The sequence below is a fragment of the Denticeps clupeoides genome, chromosome 5 (assembly GCF_900700375.1).
Source record: "Denticeps clupeoides chromosome 5, fDenClu1.1, whole genome shotgun sequence".
NCBI lineage: Eukaryota > Metazoa > Chordata > Actinopteri > Clupeiformes > Denticipitidae > Denticeps > Denticeps clupeoides.
The window spans coordinates 18,779,747-18,802,090 of record NC_041711.1 but is presented as its reverse complement, the minus strand read 5'-3'; the positions used below and the strand labels follow the sequence as shown (position 1 = coordinate 18,802,090).

The following is a 22,344-nucleotide window of genomic DNA, read 5'->3' as shown; positions in this document are numbered from 1 at the left end:
GCCCCCGCCCAGCGTGCCCGCGTCCTACTCCGCGAGTAAAGCCTGTAGTAAAAGGTCTGATGGTCCGAGTACAAATACAACAAGAGCAGGAGCACAAGAGTTGTGTAAAATCCCGCGTTTATTGCTCGCGTCCACGACAGAACCCCACTCGTCCCCCCCCTGTCACCCGGCAGGGCGCATGCGCGCTCCGGCCTCCCGACCCGGGTCAAAGAGGCGGGGCGGCGCGCGGCCCGGTGCCCTACACACCGTGCATAGACACATAAGGGGTACATTACTGATGCTCAAAAAAAAAAATCATATTAAACCATTAGAAAGATGGTGCAAAAACGCAAAACAAAAAACAAGACTAATAATCTACAGATACATACAGAAAATTGATTTTAAAGTAAAAGGGTGCATATACAAGAAACATTTGTCTTTTAAAAAGGAGCAAGCACAGGTGATGCAGGACAGAAATCCAGAGCATTATGGGAACAGGGTATATGGGATTCTCTGCAACTTGAGCAACCCTCACCACAACACAACTTTTTTTTTTTTTTTAAACCAGTCTGTTTATCCATCGACCAGGTTTCCTTTAAACCCCACAACCCGGGGAAGTGGTTTCTGACAGGCTAAATAAATACACTGTTGAGATGGCCTGGGAATGCAGTGAGAAATGAGTTTCAGAATTACACGAAGATAAAGAAAGAACGAGTGAGAGAGTCCAGTCCCCTTCACAGGAGACTAAGCGGAAAAAGCAGCTTGTTGTTATGATGACTCTGCAGACGGCTGGGCTTCCTGCATCGTCTCCCGTGCTAATGTATCCGTGGCGACGGCACTCTCCGTCATGGCCGCTGAGCCGGCAGAGGGTATGGACGAAGTGGTGGCATCTAGAATCAGAGCAGGGGTCTGCTCAGGTGCTGGGGCAACTGGTGGCGCAAAAGTGGAGTGGGGTAGGGTCACAGAGGGAAGGCTAACCCCGGACAGGCTAACAGAGGAAACGCCGGGGATGGGTGGCAGCGTAGAGGAGAGGGTGGAAGGAAGCATGGTAGGCATGGGTAGAGGGGTCATGCCAGGCAAATTCAGTGGAGGAAGAGATGCCAAAGGAGGCAGGGTCGGCAAACCTGCAGACACAGAAAGAAAAAAAAAATGTCTATTACAGCTTGGTACCTGCATTAGCATCAAAATCGTTTACTGTTTAATCGTTTAAAACAGTTTACATTACAACTTTGCAAATATGTAAAACACAAGGACAATGCTGTAGGAGACAGGGTGTGGTAGTGTACACATGCTGGTATCACCTGGGGTGGTCTGGGGCGTTCTGCTGATCCCTGCTAATGAGACCGCGCTGAGGTCTGGCAGCGGGATGTTCAGGTTGGGCAGGTTAGGGAGAGGAGGCAGGCCTCCAGGTAATGGCATCAAACCTGCAAACCAACACACATAAATCAATCACAGCGTCCTGACTGAAAAGCAATGTGTAACTAAACCAGGGCTCTAGACTAACTAACTTGGCCTGTTTGCTAAAAAGCAGCGGGGGAGAGGCGACACTTTGTTGTGTTTCATAGATGCACTGTGCTTTTTCAGTGTTTCATTTCTATCATTTTACTAGGGCTTGGGCTGTAAATGCACAGCCAGGAGACCCATTTAGCTCCAAAATGGCTGAGATGAAAAAAACAACGCTAGTCTGAACTGTGGAAAAAATCTTGCTGTTAGGAAAAATAAAATGACTCGTAACACGCGTGAAGCACGATGGCACAGTCATGTTGGCCGGCATCTGCCGCTTTTAAAAAGCTGTACTTGTCGGGTTCAGGTCAGTAGAGGAATACTGGTGTAAATGCAGTCTGTGCTCATCACGGCGACTGACAGAACGTGTGCGTTGTGAGTGTAACCTCACCAGGCAGTGTAGTTGCAGGGTTAACCCCAGGCACAGAAGTCAGAGATGGGCTGACCTGAGTGGGCAGCAAGGGTACAGTGGGCAGACCTGTGCCACAGGGCGTGAGAGGAAAAATATATGGTCATTATGTTGAGAACACACACAAAAAAAAAGAAAGCTACTAAAGGTGTTGGTGTTTATGTGTGTAATCTGTAGCTGGAGAGGACAGAGGTGACTGGGGTGAGGAGGCGGTACCTGTGTGCAGCTCACTTGGCACAGAGGGTGGAGCCGAGGCAAGAGTCAGGCCAGACAGGCTGTCCTCAAGGCCTGTCGGGGCAGAGGGTGTAAATGGGGGCGGAGTTACGGCCGAAAGCTGAACCTGGGAGAGGCATGATTGATGTCAAATATTAAAAATGTCCAGGGAAATTGAGTGACCCAATCATTATGCTAATTAACAGATTCTGCCGGTAACACCTCCCTAAATGAAGCAGAAGGCACTGCTAACACGAACATTTTTAAGACATCAAAAGAGGATACAACAGGGAGCGAGATTGAGAAAACAGATAACTATGAATATAACCTAACAAAGATTATACACAAAAAGGTCTGCTAAAGCTGTAGATTGATAAGAGACTGAAAATGAAACTGAAGTGATTGTCATTGTGAAATGTAATGGAAATTCATAATTTGGGGTCAGATTTAGACCTTTTGCAGACCGAAATACCACACACCCACCTCTGTAAAACCATCTTTCAGAGGGCTGGCGGGTTCATTGGAAACATGTCCTGGGAAGCTGATCTTTTTTCCCTCCTCAAACGGGCGGGTGGGGATTCGGTGCAGATAGCCGTATCCAATTCCACAGCCCAGACTGAAGGATCAAAGAACCAGTCAGACTTATTGGGAACAATTCACACTTAAAGATGTGTTTACGGCCATGGGGCAATTCCTCAGACAGGGTTACTCAAGTTAGGGGAATCGATTGAAATTACATCTTTATGTAGAAATGCAGTTATATTTTATATAAACGCAAATTCGACAAACTGTCCTCACCTGCTTTGTGAAATTTCACAAGACAGTGCAGTTGCTCAAATTTAACGCCTCACTCCACTCCACACTCACCTGCCTTCTCCACCCCAGGCACTATTGGGGGTGATGACCACCTCTCTGCAGTTATCGGTGTCGGTGTTGTAGACATATAGTTTCAGGCCTTTGCCCTCGTGGGTCTCTATAAGAGAGAAGAGGTCCTCCGACTGGGAAAGAAAGCAGCGATTCAGACATCAATCAGCTCAAATGGTTCCTGTTGCATTGTGAATTCCAGCACTCTCTACAGACCAACAAAATAAACCCGCGATTAAAAAAAAAAAAAAAAAAAGATTGTAGTTAATAAGATAATCACCTCATTCATAACAGTGTCCGCACCAATAATGTAGTCTGTGTGTGGCCTCAAACCTGCTAAAGCTGCCGGAGAATTAGGCTCGACCTCCTAGAAGAAAGTAAGTATACGAAACACGAAAAAAACATTAAACACTAAAATAACAGTCACCTGCCCCTCCTGGTCTGAACCCCTGATGACTTGTAGGACTGGTTTGGGCAGGAAGGGTTGACTCTTTCATCTTAAAATGATGCAAGGTGTTTACAAAAATCAGGTTCCTCTCACCAGCACATGCCAGACATTTTCATTGGCTCCCTCAAAGCTGCAGAAACGAATGCTGACCCCCAGTAGGCCCTGGCCACCCCACATGTTGCTGGGGGTTACAGTGCATTCCCTGAGCTCCAAGGTCTTACTACTGTAGACCAGCATCTTCACTGGCTTCTCCACATTGGCTTTAAGGAGGTCCTTCAGTGTATCGTTATCTTTGTTCTGCAAGAGAGCAAAGAGAATATTCCTATCACACGATCCAATCTCAAGATGACATATTTTACTGACAACACATGGAGTGTTTACACACTTCAGAAACACTTAAAATAATGTTCAGCTAACGGGTTCTTGCATACCTGCAACACTTATGAAGCGTTTGTTGAAAAGACCTCTTTGGGAGGTCTTACTAATCATATACTGCCACGCAGTTGGTAGGTGGTGGTGAGAACATTTCTTCTATAATTTACACATGAACCCCTGCCCGTACACTGCAAAGACGCTCCATTTCAGAGGTACTCACCAGCCTTGTGTTGTTAATAGAGACGATGAAATCAAAGAAGGGCTCAAGTCCTGCACGGTGTCCAGGGGAATTCTCCTGAACCTTCACAAAACACACACACACACACACACACACCACGGCCAATAAATCTAAATTCTCAACATCCTGTGGAGACCACGCCCTGTGTCAACATCACTGAGCTTACGTTCTGCATGAAATGTAGGTGGCAGTCAGAACCTTTGTCTCAGCGCTCTGAACAAAACACACAATTTCCACCCAGTGCAGTGAGCTACAAAGCAGGCCACAACAGTGACACAATAATGGCAATCACAGGGGGACATGAGATGCCATTATTAACACTAGAAAAATCCCAGCACATATGGATCAGAAATGGTGCCCTAAAAAGCGTCACGATTTTGCAGAAAATTACACCCAGACCACATATCACAAATCTTATATGATTAATTTAAATGGCAAGGCATGCTAATAAGCTCAAACTGTTGCACATGCATATATTCTGGCTAACGTGATCAACATAAGGCTGATAAAAAAATAATAAAAAAAACACATTTCAATTAACCATGGTAATGATGCTTATGGCATTAGCCACAAAGCTAACAGGCCGCAATCAGAGCCTCGGTATCGAGTTCATTCTCCGGCCGTCTGTGCTTAGCGGCTACAGCCATGCAGCAGGCGTGACACAGTAACGCAGGGTCAGAATCTACTCACTCTGAGGACGTGATAGCCCTCCGACCCGCCACCGGGAATCTCGACGCTCTGTGACCCCCCCATGTCTCTCCGTGTCTGGTACCGGCGTTGGCGACCTGGCAGAAGTACGACACGTCGGCCGAGCTCGTCCGTACGCTGGGGCCGCAGGCGCCGTGACGTGGCGGTGCGGCCGAGGAGGATGACGGGATATCCGGAGACCGGATGTGGGTCGCGCACGAAACACACACTCATTCACTACGCAGTGCACTACGAAGGGAACGAGTGGACGTTTCGCGCCCAGACGCTTTCTGCTCTATTCTGGAGTTCCCTCGATCCTGCGAAACAAAGGGGTGCTATGGGGTTATCCTGTCATTGTGTATTGTGACTGTATAACCCAGAGGTCGGCAAACCTTTAAGCACAGGGGCCACATTGACTTTTAAAATTTGTCAGGCCAGCCATATGCATGCATATCATATATGAATATAAAAAAGGCATTTCAGTGTTAATATTTACATTCACTCTTAGTAGGGACTGTGTTGCTTACCTGCCTTCACTTTGAAGAGAGGCTTGCTAAAGGCTTTGCTGGCAGGTGAAGTAAATAGTTGAACGTTGCACGTGTTGAACGTGTACAGAATCTACAACAGAGTGAATTAAATAGATGTATTCATAGTTGGGGGTCCTAGTGAACCGGAATTGATCTCTTCATCGATGGTAACTTGAAAGCACGTTGTAAGTCGCTCTGGATAAGGGCGTCTGCCAAATGCCGTAAATGTAAATGTAAACGTTGCATGTGGAGATGTGTGTTACATTACATTACATGACACCACAGTTTAGTGTAGTTGGGTGGTTAGGCGCCGTCTCCATTGTGAGGTGCCAGAGAATAAAAGCAGCCAAAAAATGGGCATGTTGTGCTGTTGACTTTGGCTTGTACAAATAAAAAGCTCTTATTCCAGTCAGAAAACTCTGTCAGGAACAAGTCGTTTATACATTTATTAACATCATTTCCAAAGTTGTCCCACACCCCACACACAGCTTAACATAATCGACATAATCGACAGAGGCTAGAGTCCTTTCACCTATTCAAAACACATCACCTGACTGTTCATTTACCGCTAATTCACATTTACATTTAAGGCATTTGGCAGACGTCCTTATCCAGAGCGCCTTACAACGTGCTTTTAAGTAACCATCGATGAAGTGATCAGTTCTAGTTCATTAGGATCCTTAACTATGAATACAATCTTTTTATTCACTCTTGTTGTAGATTCTGTACATACTTTCGACAATAAGAACGTCACAAGTTAATCTAAATATTCTTTGCCGTTTGAAAATACTCAGCGACTGAGCTGTTCTGACCTCGAGGGGTAGTTCATTCCACCACCGAGGGGCCAAGACTGAGAAGAGTCTAGATGAATGTCTTCCTTTTACCTTTAGCGATGGGGGGACCAGGCGAGCAGTACTGGAGGCTCGGAGTATACGAGGTGCAGTGCGAGGGTGTAATAAGGGTGAGGTAGGATGGTGCTACTCCATGTTTGGCTTTGTAGGCCAGCATCAGTATTTAAGATCTTCAGCTGGCCGGATTAAAATGATCAATGGGCCGGATGTGGCCTGCGGGCCATAGTTTGCCCACCTCGGGTATAACCTAACAATGTCATTTCCTAGTATTGATGTTGTTTTGTTTGGTGTATTGCTGTATTTTTAAGATGATGGGTAGGGCCTCAACACAACGGTGACACAAATTTTCCAGTTCGGCACATTCATGCTTTCAGCACATTCATGCTTTGTATATGTGGGTGCATCCGAGTGTGTTTTTTTTGTTATTGTGTATGTATTCAAGAACATTTGTGCATTCACGCTAATATTTCAGGCTTTGCTCTTTAGTGACAGACATGATGATTGATGCATTTGTTTGTCTAGTTCTCTCGGTGTGTATGTGTGTGTGAGTGTGTGTGTGATTGTGTGTTTTTGTGTTTCATCTGACTGGGCACAGCATCTGTGCAACACTGGCCACTCCTCCATTCTCATTATGATCCCATTATTACTCCAGGCCTGAAACACCTGCTTCCAAATTATACCACATAATGATGCCTCAGAACAGGTTAACCCAGACAATCTCATCACCACCAGCCTGCATCTTACACAGACCGAACTGCTGCTATCTATCTGTCTGTCTGTCAGAAACAAACCCACACATTTCCAGTCCTCCTGGCTCTGCACGCTGTACCTACAACACCGTAACACATCTCGGCTGATCATGGCGTGTAATGGGGGTTGATAACCTAAGCGATTTTGGGGTTTTGGGGGGCATTTTTAGGGGTGACTCCCCCTCTTCCAATTGCCTCTGTTCCCCATCCTTTACCCCAAAACCTGTTATCCATTAAAATGAAAAGTGAGATTTCATCAAATGAAAACAATTTTCCCGAAATGAAAACATCACAGGTTAATACAGCTTTTATTAGCACTGTACATGTTACAGTAACAGTTCGCACATGGCATGATTGCATGATAAAGTGCCTATTTTATTCAAAGGAACATCTCCTCACAGAATAAACGGGTTTCCATTCAACAGACAATACACGAGCATATGGTGCTCTCGTCTGGAATATACCAAAGGATGTCATTCTCTCCCGGCATAAAATCCATTCGCAATGGAGGGATAAGGAGAAAGACGTTGTGCAAACTAATGAGTACAGACATTACATTAAGACCTCACATTAAACACCCTCAAAAGTGAAGGTAAATAGCTATTAAATATTTAGTAAATAAAAGATCAGTACATATTTATTTATTACTATTTTTACACAATCCATCCCTCTTCCGAGAAGCGTACATTCTTTACCATTCCTGCGTTGTGCTTTTCACTAATTAAAGAAAAATCACTGCCTGAGTCAACTAGCTCATTAGAAAGCTGCACATACCGCATCCAACATTTCCCAACATTCAGCCAGAGTGACACACAGGAACATACATGTACACAACACACAGTAGATTGCACTGAGATTTAGGGTGTAAAATTGCATTAACAGCTCAATCAAATATCTCATACAGTATATATTATCTATGGTATATAGTATTACCTATATGTATATATATTTTACAAGTTCATTTGTTCATTTCAAGGGCAGCAAATCAATGCATGTCTATTTCTTTATGTCTTTGGTTCACAAATTCACCATTTGTACCATAAATATTATTTAAAACACATTTGATTATATTCATTAGAATACAAATAAAGATTACATTACAAATGGAAGAAAATACTAGACTCTCAGACACTATAATATGTGATAAAATAAATAAAGCTTTCTTTTGAATAGATTGAATAGATCATTACAATAATCATTTTAAATATTTAAAAGTGGAAAACTATTACTTATAATTACTTATAATTATCTTTCACAAAGGCAACATCATTACTTTACACAATCTGCACAAAAATCAAAAACTAGAATTATGGCGATAGAGTACATCTCTTATTACAGTACATTGTCACTGATTAACATACTAATAAAATAGAAAAGGATTTTGGGACAGGGAAAGAAGGGTGGTGCATCTTATTCTGTAATTATCTGTATGTACATACATAAAGCACCAATATATTTCCTTATAATGATCTATTTAACTATAATTGTATATGCATTTAGGTATATTGTATATTTGTATAATATATGTGTATATATAGTATTTTAATTTCTACTGATGTCTTTGATTGGACCTTTCAAAGGTCTGGGCTCTGTTCTGAACACTGCTAAAGTTCTACTTATACAAAGATAACAAGGGTTATGACAGGACACACTAGAGCACACAGAACAAGAACACTGATCACATCCAATTACATAATGAACCTGCACCATCGAACCAAAGAAGTTAACAAATTAATGAATATCTACCGCCAGGCTGCGGGCAGGAAATCCAATGTGGAACCAGTGGATTTTTTTTGTTTTTCGTTTATGAGGACTGTGACGGGATCCCGTTCCGAGCTGTAGGTTACAGGCTGAAGCTGCAGGACACTTACACCACCAGGGGGCGCACTCTCACAGGTCGTTGCCCAGCCTCTCAATTTCGTCAATGAGGAAGTCGATGTCAGATCTGGTGACCGCGTGGTTGGACACGACCATGCGGAAAAAGTTGACCTTGTTTCCCTGAGGCTGGTAGCCCACCATGGTAGTGCCTGACTCCATCATCATGGCTTTGATCTTCGGTGCCACCTACAAGTGAGCAAACACGATGCTGATTTCTTTGGTTTTACTATGGCAAGTGCATTTACTGTGCATTGGATAAAATCCTCAAAATCATTTGTCATACACAACCAGACATGAGTATGTATGAGGTCTCAGCTGTACCTTATGAAGTCTCTCTCTGCGTTCATCGCCTGGTGGCATGTCTCTCAGGCCCGGTGGAATGTACCAGAAGCAGACATTTGTGTGCTGAGGCTATATTTACAAAGAGAAACTTTTTAAAAATGACCCACACGCGCGTGAATTTAGACCTTGTGATCGGTCATACAGTTTCACAGTCTTAACAAACACATTCCAACACACTGCACACTATCACATACATAGAGCCCAAATTATGTTTCAAATCAGTGAACCAATTTTTTTCCATCCTGTTCCATCCTCTGTCACTACAGTTTATGGCCTCTCCAGCTGCACGTCTAATTTTCCTATAGCTGAAAAGCTTGAGGGTAGGAATGTTAAATGCCTCACCTGTCCCTCAAACACCATCTCGTACCCCTCCCGGTCCTTGATTTTATTGTACAGGTATTCTGAGAGCTCCAGGCACCTGTCAATATGCTCTTCAAACCCAGTGGTGCCCTTTGGGAAATTATGGCAAATTATAATAATATAAAACTATTATGTTGCTCATTTCAAGCAACTCAATGTAGACTTTGATTCATGCTTAAATCTCTTAAGGGATTCACCTTGGCCTTCCACATAAGCCAGAATTTAAATATATCCACATGTCTGCCGCACTGGATGGCTTTGTCTCCGGTGTCATAGGTCACATCGTACTGTTTGTCAGGTTGGAACAGGTAGCCAGCGCACATGGAGTTGCAGCCCTGGAGGATGCCCTGCAAATAGAGAACAATGCGTTTCTGTCACATCTCCATTCTGTCATCAATAGAAGAGCCAGAACATTTTAGAATTGGAGCCACCCCTCCCCTCACTCACCTTCTCCCGGACCAGAATGGCCGAGCACTGCAGGGGCACGCCCATCATCTTATGTGGGTTCCATGTGACAGAGTTGGCTCTGAAATGGTCAGAACGGGGGGGGGGGTTTATTACCAGGGCGTAACAAACTCTGATGTAAGGACTGGTATCACATTCAGTGCGTGCGTCACTCTAAACAATCTAATTTGGCAATTTACAGCTACGGGACAAGAATGTGATCTGTTCTCAGTACAACAGATGGACGCAATAAATGTAAAACTGAATGAAATTGCACATGTACCTCTCAACGCCATTTAACTTATGTCTGTGCTGCCTCGACATCAAAAGACCGCCTCCCCAGGCACCCTATACACACAAACAAAAGGCTTTTTATTCTACGTGTTAAGCTCTCCAGCACAAAGGGTTTATCATTTAAATACGTTTCCGGACAGAGATCACTTACATCCACATGCAGCCAGAGGTTGTACTTCTCGCAGATGTCTGCAATCTCATTAATGGGGTCAAACGCTCCGTACACCGTGGTGCCGGCGGTGGCATTCACAAACAGTGGATGGTAACCCTGCCAAGACACACAGCCGCCGAGCACCATTAACAAGACAGCGTCCATAAAACAAATCAACGGACGTTCGCTCCTGAAGTCCGACTGGACGAGCCTGGAGGTGGAATAATTAATCGGCGCACTTCAGTGGGAAAGCCGACGTTAACGAGTCACAACGCTTGAGTCGAGTCTATAAAAGTTCACTCTGGAGCTCAGACTAGACGTGGCCCTGGGTGGACCAATTAATCCATGTACTTTAGAGCTCCAGTGGCCAAGGCTATCGACCTGCCGCTGCGTGCTACAACTCTCCCTGGGCAGTCGGCGTGAAGCTGTGGGCTCTTGGCCAGATGTCTAATAACTTCTCTCCACAGACTGATCGCCTGGGCTGAACTGGGCTGCGTTTTTTAGAGCAGAGCTATTCTTCTCCTTCACCGTGTCTAACCGTGGCTCTCGATGTCCCCTGGGCAGCGCTGCCCACCCCTGAGAGAGAGTGGAGAGTCCAAGCATACTCAGAACGTTTCATAACGTTCCGCATCTGCTCTCATAATGTGTCCTGCAAATGTTCTAATAACGTTGTTTTAAACGGAATTATTCATTTAAGCAAGTAAATGCTACAAATGTGACATATGGGAACCATTTTTTAAATATTCATAGAACCTAAGATTGAGACATGCAACCTTTCCTTACCTTTTGCTTGACACTGATAATCTTTGCCTCCAGATCTGCTGGAATGACTCGGCCCCTGGGAAGGGACATTGAAATCACAGATTTGTAATGTTCCTTACACAGGGAAAGGTGAAATATCAGATTTATGAAGCATTTCAACTAATTTAATAATAGTGTGGTGGAGAAAAGGGGCCGCTTCCTTAACTGCTAGGCCACCACTACTAATAGTAGTATCACTATTACACTCGCTACCAAGCTACACAGGTAGACAGGAGACATATAGGTTCATGACAGGTTCATTACGAAACAGAGATTATGAGTGCAAGGTGAAGTGCAAGGAGTGCACGCACTGGAAGCAGCTAGCAGTGGTCAGCCCTATATCATATCAGAATTAATAGCTGATGGTTGTACCACTTATATTTCATTTTTCATTTGGCAGTTTGAGACAAAAACCTGTAAAATGTTTATTAGACAGAGGACAAAGGAACTTTGCATTTCCTCGTTTGTTACAATAAAGACGAAAGTTACCCTTCTTTATGGTGAAATACTGAAATAAGTTTCATTTTACCAGGAGAGCAAATTCTCACACGTTGCATCTTTAAGCTTGTTATTCAGGGGTAAAGTGACAGTAGCAATACTGCTCTCTGGCCAGTGGTCAAGTTTCTTTATACTCACCTCTCATCGGTGCTGAGCAGGATGACGTTCTCCTTGCCAAACCCTAGAGCTGCACCAGCCTTTGTTATGGAATAATGACTCTGCGATGAAAAAAAAAAGAGAGATGTTATTATTACGAGCCTTTTTTTTCGTATCTAACATTTTTATTATAATAGACTGGCTCCCGTTTCATATGATGCTGCTCGGATGAAAAGCCTCTGCCGAAAGGCATCATTTTGTTTTAACATGAATGTTCTATTAAAGCGAGTACTCTGAGGGAGGAACGTGGAGTCGTGGAGCGGTGGGGGGACTACCTACATGTTCAGAGGTGAAGAGAACCAATCGCGGCGCGGCAGACATGCCTTTGGTTTTGACCTCAGGGAAGTACTTGTAGCGTGCGACCATCACACTGTACATATTGGATATGGCACCCCCTGTGAGGGGAAAACTAATTAGTTCTGGCAAACAGCACAGTGTACAGGGCACATTGCAAAAACAATGGATTTAAAACCTTCTGTTGTAACATCTGCTTTTAAAATGACTTCTATTGCTCAATGGTTTCAACATACGACTAGATGGTATAGTTGGACACTCACCGGGTGAGAAGAGTCCATCGCCTTCACCATTTGGCCACCCAATCATCTCTCTCATTTTCTTGAGCGTCAGCTGTTCCATCAGCACAAAGACAGGGGCGATCTCGTAGGTAAACCTGGGCACGGATGGCAAATAGCAAAGTCTTACAACCTGCTACCTGACCTGTCCCTCACGAGACCCTGTCTGTTGTCTGTTCAGACACAGCTATTACATTTTTAAAAATGCACAGTTAATTTTGATGGACAGAAAACGAATGGCTTGATATTAGATGACAGCTTTGAGAACCACTAATTAGAAAGACAGATAAGATGTGGATTTGGTGACCGCTTTCAAATATCAGTCAGGGTGCTTAATTAAATGGCACAATGCTCTGATGAGTATCTGTCACTCTAAAAGGGGGTGTTAGGACCGGGCATGGAATGGCACAGACAGAGCGGCCAGACTGGTGTTCAGGGGAGATAAGAGGTTATTTAGACCCAAATCCATTTCCTGGACCTGAACACTGATGGGCAGAGCGAGAGGAACAAAGACTGGAAAAGACAGTGAGAGAGAGAGACAGATGAAAGAATGAGTGTCTATCTGTTTGTTTGTTTTTGTGTGTATATCTGCTCTTTAAGTCCAATTCATTGAATTGATTTGGGGGAGATTTTTTATCAGTTCATTTCCATTCCATAAATGATCATTGACTTTAATTAAATTCTATTATAAATGTTTGTTTGTTTTTGTGTGTATATCTGCTCTTTAAGTCCAATTCATTGAATTGATTTGGGGGAGATTTATTTATCAGTTCATTTCCATTCCACAAATGATCATTGACCTTAATTAAATTCTATTATAAATGTTTGTGTGTCATAAATTCTCATTTTCATTGTTAATTAGCTATGCTGTATCTGTCCTGTTTAGCAGGATTGGGTTTTCACCCTCTGTATATTGTCCCCCGCCTCTCTCTCTGGAGATTCCTTCTTCCTGGCCGGACATTTCCACTCATCACACATTACCCAAGGCGCAGCAGTACCACTTACACAACAACCCAATGTGTGTGTGTGTGTATGTGTGGGCACTGGTGAGCCTCCTTGGATCTGCTCCACACACACACAAACACACATACACACACACACACACAGACAGTCAGACAGGGGCTATTGAATCGGAAGTGAATATCTCATGTAGAGTAATTCTGATGCATGAACCCAGGGGACATTTTTATTAGCACATTAGGTGCCAGTCAATAAGTGTCAGCAGTCATTAGAAGCGATGATTCCTAATTAGCCCCTGAGAAATAATGTTGCGGAGAGGCAGTATGTTTTTTTGTGACTCTGCCACACACACAAACACAACTGTCACTCCCTGCACAATAGGAGGCCCTCAGCTCCTTCCCCTCAAGGAGGGAACCATTTTAGAGCAACACAAAGTCCTCAGCAGGAGAGAAAATGGGTCGGGATGCATGCAGGGGAAATCAGGCATGCCAGAGCATTGGGGGGGTGGGCAGCCTCCGGAAAAAACCTTCGGCCAAATCCACTTTAATGGACTCATGTTTCAGTGCTGTAGAGAACAACCGACATTACAAACAAACAAACAAACAAACAACCAAATAAATAAATAAAAGAAAAGACAAATTTGTTTCACCTACACAGATTCACAGATCTCAAACTGTCTCTTGGTGTAAGACTCACGCATACACACCAGGGTCCTTCTGGATATTAATAATATCCAGAATACTGCCATGTTATGATAATTCCCCAACATCCCTGCTTCAGTCAATTGTATATACAAAAATGAAAATGTTTCTCCCTCATTCCAGTCTCATAGTCCATCCCCCTGCTAATGCACAGAATGGTATAAATGTTATGTTGTGTCGTTATTGTTTTCTCTCTCACTTTTTCAGTGATATAGCACATATGTCTCAATGGTGGTATTATTTCTGTAATCTTTGTATATATAAAATTTAGACTATTTTGTGTATTGTTATTGTTTTAAACATTATTGACCAGAATCAAATTCCTTGTATGGGTTACAAGGACATGATATTATGATATGATACTATAATATCATTTCAACATTACTACTATTATTATTATCATATTATATAATACACTTAATACACTACATATATACTAAATACACTGATATCATATTGCTGCTACCTTTCTGTCTGGTTTGTCGAGTTGTGTTGTATGTTATTTCTATAGTCTTTTTGACACTGTGACTCCCCGAAGCTTTGTAATCTCATCTTTCTATGTACTTGTATATGGTAAGATGAAAATAACGTTGTGTTTGCACAGATGTGTTTATTGTCCAAAAGCTGTGTAATGCATGTCAAAAACATTTAAGTATAGTTATAAGAACATACAGTACCCATGTTGTGTTATATTTTAAAGAAATAAAGTCCATTATTTATAAGAATCCCCAAAAACGTATTTCACCGTGTGGGAATTAGCCATAGCAGCTCCCTCCAGGGGCCCGGGGCTTTGTTAATAAGTAATAGTGATTGAAGAAATACTTGACCCTCATAAGTGACTCCCATTACAACAGGACTCAGATCCCATATTAAGAGGGACAGCTGAAATGAAGTGCCGTCTCCTTCGGGACCAAAATGGCCGCTGCCAGTAACATGCTGTGACCAGTTTCCATGGCCCCCGGGGGAGCACATTGTGCGACAGCATGGCCTCAGCTGGCAGTCTGCTCCTACCAGCTCTGACAATCAGGCACAATCAATGGGCCGTTAACTGGATCCGGGATGAATTCCACGTAGACTTTCCTATGGTATTCGGCAGCTCTTCTTCTTTTTTTTTTTGCAACTGTGTAGCTAATCATCGCAGCTAATTTGAATGGCAGCGTGTGATACAGACCACCCCCGCCCCTCCAAATGATTTTTTTTGCCCTTAGTGCTGTTTCACTGCCATGTTTTATGATCTTGAGGTCTGTATCGCAGGGACACACCAGCCCCCCGTATAACAGCAAATGCTGATCAATATGCAATCTAACAAGCCCCGGGGCCAGTGGTGTTGTATCTGAGATAAAAAAAAAAAAAAACATTGTTTGGAGGCGCTGTTCAATGCCACGCTAACCAATCTACAGCCTGAGGCGCACAAACACTTTACATAAAGCGGACAGACTCGGGTGGTCTCCACAAAGAACATTCCCTCGAATGTCCTAACATGTCCCTCAAAACAGGGCCATACCATGTCCCAGATGGCGAATGACGTAATACGGGCGTCGCCAAGGTGAGAAACACCCTTTCCTAGTGCTGCTGGACTGCTTTCAATAAAAACAAGCCCTTGGATGAATCCCTGTGTAGAACAGGATCAATGCTATGGACAGGAGGGTGGAGAGACATGCGTCCTGACTGTAACCGTGACCTCAGTGTAACTGTCCGTTAAAACGACAAACATGACAGGATGAATAATGGAGGAAGACAGAAAAAAAAAGGAAAGGATCTGAAGGAATATTTCGGTCAGTTTTAATATACCATAACCGATTCATAAATGATCGCATATATCCCTATAGATAGAGCAAACATTGCCTTTCCCCATTTGCCTTTGTTTATTTTGGAATTTTCACATTTGCATTTATAGAATTAACAAGAGAATAAGAGCGTAAATGAGCGAAACTGAGGGAAATAATGGATGGTGAGGAGGAGGAGGAGGAGGAATCGGACTCACATGTTGGTGTTGGCAGTGGAGGTCAGCCACTCACCAGCCAGACCAATGATGTCCAGGCCCGAGGAGAGCTGGTTGAAGAAGCGGGGGTGACCTGGCAGGAGAGGGGAAGACAGCCCACGGGTTAGTTTCCGACGTGAGGGTCCACGCTGGATGCTCACACCCCGCCGGAAATGACACGCAGGCGCGCACAAAAGCCAAGAAGGGCAACTAATTAAGGGAGAATGAAAAACAATTTGCTCGGCTTTTGTCCGCACCGCGTGTAATTTGCATAGGGGTACAGGGGCTTGGGGGGGTCTGTCCTCAGAGCACATGTTCGTGTGGGAGTCCTTCATTACACAACCCATTAGTCTGTGCGACACGTTCCACTGAACTCGTATAGTCTATTGATAGAAAGATTTGCCCAGATATCGGTCGATGAAGGATTAAAAAAAAAGAAACTACAGGCAAGGGCGATTTTAATTGGAAAGGTTTTTGTTCTTTTTTCGTTCGATGATTTTGCGTCGTTTGAGAAAGACCTACGGGTTCGCTGTTCTTGTTTTTTTTTTTTTGTTGATCGAATTGTAAAATGCGGATTTCCGTGATGTTCAGCACAACGGACAGCGCCATCGCGCAATGACAGGATGATCGTGCCGAGTTTTCGATTCACGAGCGCAATTTCTGCTTTTCCGCAGAACAGTGTAGGGTGCACAATAATCCTTCATCGTTTTTAAATGGTTGTAGTCCAAACAAACAGAAGCGGCTCTGTCTTTAGAAGCTTCTGCAAATTTATTGTGATTATTGTGTCATGTAGACGAAACGAGAACAGCGAGAATAGAAGAACGTTTCTACACATTCTATGGACTTTACGGCTGGATGGGGCCATCGTCCTCACCTGTCCGCACCCCGTACTTCAGGGTGTCCCTGCAGTCCACCAGGATCTGCTCCAGGGACTCGGGCTGGTCGGAGAGCTCCAGGTTGAAGCCCTCCATGCCCTCCAGGAGCTGGTGTGGGTGGTGGAAATCCAGGACCTTGGTGGACCTGTCGAAGGTCTTGCGGACGTAGTTGGTGAGGATGTCCATGACCTCCAGCAGGAATTGCATGGTGGGCTCCTCGCCATTTTTAGCTGGCAACAAATCTGAGGAAGAAAAAAAAAAATATTCTCACCCAAGGCTACAAGAGATTAAATAATTGATTATTTAAAAAAATAAAAATAAAATAATAATATATATATAGTTATATATATATTTTAGATACTTAAGAAAATATATTTTTTTCACACTAAATAAAAATATGTCGATTTTTGGGGTTTTTTTGTAACTAACCAAAGCATTAAAATATTAGGGGAAATGAATTTAAAAATTAAAAGTAATGGTTTGTGGGTCAGGCGTCGGTTACCGCGCGCGAACAGGTTGGAGAAGTCGGTCTCGGTGCGCCGGTACCGGGCCTCCCGGTCGCTGTTCTCGCAGCTCAGCTGGTTTTTGGGGGTCTGGCGGTCCCTGAAGGAGCTGGCGATGCGGTTCTTCTCGTCCAGGCTGTTGTTCTTCTGCAGGAAACCTGCGTTTTTGCAGGGGGCACAGGGGGGGTGGAAGAGCGGACAGTTGTCACTGCTCGGCATCGCGCCGGGTCTGTGTTGAATGTCAGACATGTCCCCCCCCACGCTGCGGTCCCCACGGACGGGCCTTTTATAGATGTCCCGTCTATACGGTCCCTGTCCTATTTATAGCTGTGCACTGTGACGTCAGAGGCCAAGGTGCGAGAGGAGGACACATGGGGCGTAAGACCCCCCCCCTCCCATTCCTCCAAAATAACCCCACCCACCCCAAATCTGCGCCATTCCGGTCTAGTGAGCCGACGGTCGGGTCGAGGGGGGCTACCCCATTTAAACGCCCCGGGCAGGTTTGATAGAGTGGCGCCGCGTGGGTAATGATCTACAGACGTAGAACACGAATTTACATAAATCATTCGTTCAAAAAATAAATCTGAATAAAAAAAAATTGTTTCCCTTATCCGTTTTCTTCGGTCATGTAAACGTCGTTTCTTAAATCTCCAGCAACCCCCCCCCACTCATCTGACACCCACCCGCAGCCCGGAGCCCTTATCTGCTGAGAGCAGTGCGTGGACGGTCCGTCTTAATCACGACACGCAGACGCGGCCGCCGCGGCTGATAAGGAGGCGGCGAACAGGACGGATTTTCCTCTTCCCCTTCCCACCAGCCACAGTTATACAAATATCGTTTCATTTCAGCCTATAATAGATCATCTATAATAAAATATCTGCCTATGCACAAATATTTAATTTCGAATTTTTTTAATAAATATAAAAAATAGAAACATCCGATGTTCTTGCCTTTTTAAGGCTTTAATGGCAAAAAAATATGACCGATATGATATTCGGTTAATGCGCGCTATGTATTTAAAGCGTATTTGTTATGCATATTGTATATTATGAAATTGCAATTTTGTAATGTAATAATGCTTCTGTTTTATGTTTGTATTTTAAATTGTGGTTTAGATTTTAGATTGTTCATTTCATTCCGAACGAATGTTGCTCAACAAAAAATAGTACATGACGTCAAAGGTTGGTCGTGACGTCAAAAATGTAAGAAGGAAATCGGTCGGGCTTGCGCGCGACCAGGCTGACGTCCGTCTCGTCTCGAGTCGCCAACGGAATCGCAGAAATGAGGAAAGTGTTTCTGTCCATCGCCCACACCCACGCCGCGGAGGTGGAGGCGCGGGTTTTCAGGGTGGAGCACCCCTCGAAAGGCAGCTTTATTACAGAGAAGATAGATAGATAGATAGATAGATAGATAGATAGATAGATAGATAGATAGATACGTTGGGGCACAAGTCTGTGCAGATGAGACATGACACGGGGGGGCAGAAAAGGCGCAGCGTGAGCCCGCGCAGGCCCCACGGGCTAAGTGGCTGCGCACTGACCTTTGAGGAGATAAAAACACGACGTGACACGCAGCTCTCACTCGGCTTTCCCCCACCAGAAAAAAACAGTGAATATGCACCAAAAAACCCCGGAAAGTTCGTCTTTCGGTACGTGCAACGTGGTAAAGGCGGCCGGAGGAGGACAACTTACCGCAGATCTTCATCCCCAGTTTCCTCGTGCAGCCGTGCGCTACCCCGCACCACGCGTCATAGGCTAAAACGAGACGTTGGGGTGAGCGACATTTTGGTAAGGCCTGGTGTTGGTGAGGATGAGGGTGAAGCGGCGTGAAATGGAGGCGAAGCTGAAGCTGCGGCGGGCAGGCGGGCGGGTGGGTGGGTGGGTGTTTACGGGTGGGGTGGGTGGCCCTGCGCCGGTTCTGTCCACTCGAACGCGCTCCAGCAGGTGCCGGTTCCGCCCGGCGATCAATAAGAGGCCGTCGGGGGCGCGCGGGGCTAATAAAGCCTGGCGCGCGTCCGGTTAAGCGGCGCTTTAAAGTAAACGGCCGTGAAATGAGGTCGGGCGCGCGCGGTTTAATTGGGCGCGACGCGGAGTCTGACGGGCTGAGGCTCGGTCCGACCGAACAGAACCGCCGAATGTCAACTCAGATACAGATCGTAGCCACGTGATATGTTTCCGACAACACGAATTTAATCCATAGAATATTTAGAGTTGCTGTGTGTGTATATATATATATACACACACACACACACACACACACACACATATATACACACACACACACACACACACACACACATATATATACACACACACACACACACACACACACATATATATATATATAACGCATACATTTCTGCATGTTTATAGTTCCACTTGTGTTGTGTTGTGCTGGTCGGAGAGGGGGGTTTGCTGCTGTCCGGTGTGAGGTGTTGTGTTGTGTTGTGTTGTGTTGTGTTGTGCTGCTGATGCTGTCGGCCGCGCGCACCGCCGGCAGCGCGAGTCGCTTCAGCTCGGTGAGCGCGAGATAGAGCGTGGCGGGAAGATAATGGCAGCGCGAGCAGACACTCACACACACACACACACACACACACACACACACACACACACACACACACACACACACTTACAGACAGACACACACACACACACACACACACACACTTACAGACAGACACACACTCACACACACTTACAGACACACACATAGCACGTAGACAGAAAAAAAAGACCACAACCAAAGCACAAAAAAATGTCTTTGTTCTAGGAAAACAGCATAGTGCAGCGAGGCAAGGTTTTTATTTGCGAGTGAAATGTTTAAATGTGTCCAGGAAAGAAAGGGCGATGCGGGTGATTGTTCAGAAAAAAAGGACACTGGAGTGTAATGGCTGTAATTTTAGGCAATTATGGCTCTCGGAGGCTGATTAGCGCTTTGGAACAGCCAGAGCTGTTCGCTGGTAAAAATGACTGCAATCACACACACATAAAAAAAAAACATAATTATATCCAATATATCAAAATGTCTATAACCTAAATGTGTGTGTCTATATATATATATAAATAAAACCAGGGCATATATTTACAATATAAATATCAAGAATGTCATGACAACAAAAACAATAGTAAAAAATTGCACGTGGGTCGGTAAATGCAGGAAATATTTAGTCGGGACCTACTTGTGGACGGGGCTCGTAAATTAGGCGCGTTGGGGTCCGGCTCTCCGGCGGAGGAGGAGGGTGCGGACGCCGCCATGGGAGCTGGAGAGCGGGGCTGTCACGCCGCTGCGCCGAAACACCTGGAACGCACACGGATCTCGCGGTTAATCCCGGGGACGACACGGGCTTCGACCCACGCGGCTAATAATCAATTAAAAAGGCGACGCGGCGAGCAGAGACCGGGCAGGCGACTCGATCGCCCCACACAGACTCGATAAATCCGGCGGAATTAAACCCACACAGACCACGGCTGTAAAAAAAAAGAGCCATTTTTCGTTTTTTATTTTTTTTTAAAAATTCGTTTCTGTATTCTGTATTTCCTGGCGACAAAGTTGATTTGATTAATGGCGTCACCGAAAAAAACTTAAACGATTGATATTGATGGCGCAAAATAGCGAATCGATTTGTCATTTAGGATGATCTTTAAATAACCTCGGTGAGGGCCGATCACTCAATGTCAAAGTTGGTGAAAAATGGCGCGCGACTAAATTCTTACCGCGTTTCGGGGCACATTCCGGGATTCCACGCGTGAAATCCACAGGTCGCCTGTTCGGACTTACTACGCGCGACGGCGACCGGCGAGAAACCTTACCTCGTTCCTCTGTCACAGGTGCGCGGGTTCCACCACAGAACCCGAATAAATCGCGGATTGTCGTCGGAATGCAGCCGAGCAGAAGCCCACGCAGGAGAACCAATCCAGCAGGGGTCTTTGGGCGTGATTCGCGCTTCTTTTAGCAAATTTCGTTCCTAATCCGTCACGAGTCGCCCATCCCTCCGCCGAGCTCCTCCTGCAGGTGCGTGTCGCCTTCTGGACCGACTGGAGAAGTTTGACCCTGTCTGAGCAACACAGCGCGCTCCGCGAGAGGAGGAGGAGGAGGGTGAGGAGGAGGAGGAGGAAGAGGAGGTCACAGCTAGCTCATTTTTAAAATTCCCCAAAGCAGGATCCCAACCAATCCAACCACACCCTGAACTTCCACCCCTGCCCTTTCTGCCCCCCCCCCTCCCAGAAACGGGAAACTTCAGGTAGAGGAATATTTTTGCCACTTTTACGGCGACTAAACGATTAAGACCAACATAATTTGAACAATTATACTATAACAGCCACTCCTGCTCGGAATGAAGGTCCCGATGAAACGCGGTTTGAATTGGAGCCCGAGCGGCCACGGGGGGGCGCCAGTGAGGCGAAAGAAGCGGGATGTTAATTACGGCCGTTTTATTTCCACTCGCGTCGTTCTCGGCTCTCCGCATCAGGGCGTCGCGACCGAGATAAATTGGCACAAATCAAACGTGGACAAACATCGACTTTGTCTCAGAAATGGAAGATGCAGCGCGGACACGTGTTGCTTATTGTGCGCGTTGGAATAAATTCCTTTTGTTTCGTCTGAAAAAAACCGAACCGCATTGGCTTCGAACCATTCACCGCGTGTCTGTGTCATTGCGTGTCCTTCCCCGAGGACAGGGAACAACGACACGTCTTTTCTGTCAGACCGGGATTAAAAACCACAACAGATGTAATAAATGTAGAGAAGCTGGAATAAACTGTGCGGCGCTGAAAGGTCAGACGAACAATATTTATAACATTTTAAAGGCCAAGTCCGTGGGTGGATGCGGGTTTTTGGGGGTAAATGTGCATCATACAGACCAGGCAGTTTACCGCGTGGAAAATCTACGCTAGATGGCGCTAGACGATGGTTGCAGAAGACCAGACACGGATCCATTAATAACAAGGATTTAGAAAGTGAACCACGACCCCCCCGAACGGACATGG

General features: G+C 45.0%; 2 protein-coding genes across 3 annotated transcripts; both read right to left on the bottom strand.

Moving 5' to 3' along the window:
* Positions 1 to 102: 102 nt before the first annotated feature.
* On the bottom strand, positions 103 to 4,898 carry gorasp2 (golgi reassembly stacking protein 2). Its single transcript, XM_028979132.1, has 10 exons — positions 4,720 to 4,898; positions 4,012 to 4,092; positions 3,510 to 3,713; positions 3,249 to 3,335; positions 2,972 to 3,102; positions 2,588 to 2,720; positions 2,108 to 2,231; positions 1,874 to 1,960; positions 1,281 to 1,403; positions 103 to 1,103 (listed from the first exon to the last, which is right to left on the bottom strand). Exons 1-10 carry the CDS (start codon positions 4,780 to 4,782, stop codon positions 748 to 750), a joined length of 1,389 nt encoding a protein of 462 aa, XP_028834965.1. The 5' UTR covers positions 4,783 to 4,898; the 3' UTR covers positions 103 to 747.
* A 2,234-nt stretch (positions 4,899 to 7,132) lies between these two features.
* On the bottom strand, positions 7,133 to 21,467 carry gad1b (glutamate decarboxylase 1b). 2 transcript variants are annotated; one of them, XM_028979689.1, is made up of 17 exons: positions 21,169 to 21,463; positions 20,538 to 20,656; positions 19,051 to 19,113; positions 17,359 to 17,517; positions 16,856 to 17,098; positions 15,985 to 16,075; positions 12,325 to 12,437; positions 12,047 to 12,162; positions 11,750 to 11,829; positions 11,096 to 11,150; positions 10,313 to 10,429; positions 10,151 to 10,215; positions 9,871 to 9,949; positions 9,621 to 9,770; positions 9,406 to 9,513; positions 9,043 to 9,132; positions 7,133 to 8,907 (listed from the first exon to the last, which is right to left on the bottom strand). In XM_028979689.1, exons 2-17 carry the CDS (start codon positions 20,611 to 20,613, stop codon positions 8,734 to 8,736), a joined length of 1,779 nt encoding a protein of 592 aa, XP_028835522.1. In that variant the 5' UTR covers positions 20,614 to 20,656; positions 21,169 to 21,463; the 3' UTR covers positions 7,133 to 8,733. The 2 variants fall into 2 exon arrangements, with proteins under 2 accessions (XP_028835522.1, XP_028835523.1); XM_028979690.1 differs by lacking the exon at positions 19,051 to 19,113 and having other exon boundaries at positions 8,734 to 8,907; positions 21,169 to 21,467.
* Between the last annotated feature and the right edge of the window lie 877 nt (positions 21,468 to 22,344).

Excerpts from the sequence above, each read along its gene's own strand:
- gad1b (XM_028979689.1), bottom strand. The coding sequence starts at position 20,613 with ATGGCGGCGTCCGCACCCTCCTCCTCCGCCGGAGAGCCGGACCCCAAC. Across the intron at positions 16,076-16,855 it reads GAAGTACGGGGTGCGGACAG|GTCACCCCCGCTTCTTCAAC; the intron begins GTGAGGACGATG and ends CTCTCCTGCCAG. Across the intron at positions 12,163-12,324 it reads CGATGGACTCTTCTCACCCG|GGGGTGCCATATCCAATATG; the intron begins GTGAGTGTCCAA and ends TTCCCCTCACAG.
- gorasp2 (XM_028979132.1), bottom strand. The coding sequence starts at position 4,782 with ATGGGGGGGTCACAGAGCGTCGAGATTCCCGGTGGCGGGTCGGAGGGC. Across the intron at positions 2,232-2,587 it reads TGAAAGATGGTTTTACAGAG|GTTCAGCTTTCGGCCGTAAC; the intron begins GTGGGTGTGTGG and ends TGCCTCTCCCAG. Across the intron at positions 1,961-2,107 it reads GCCAAGTGAGCTGCACACAG|GTCTGCCCACTGTACCCTTG; the intron begins GTACCGCCTCCT and ends CCTGTGGCACAG.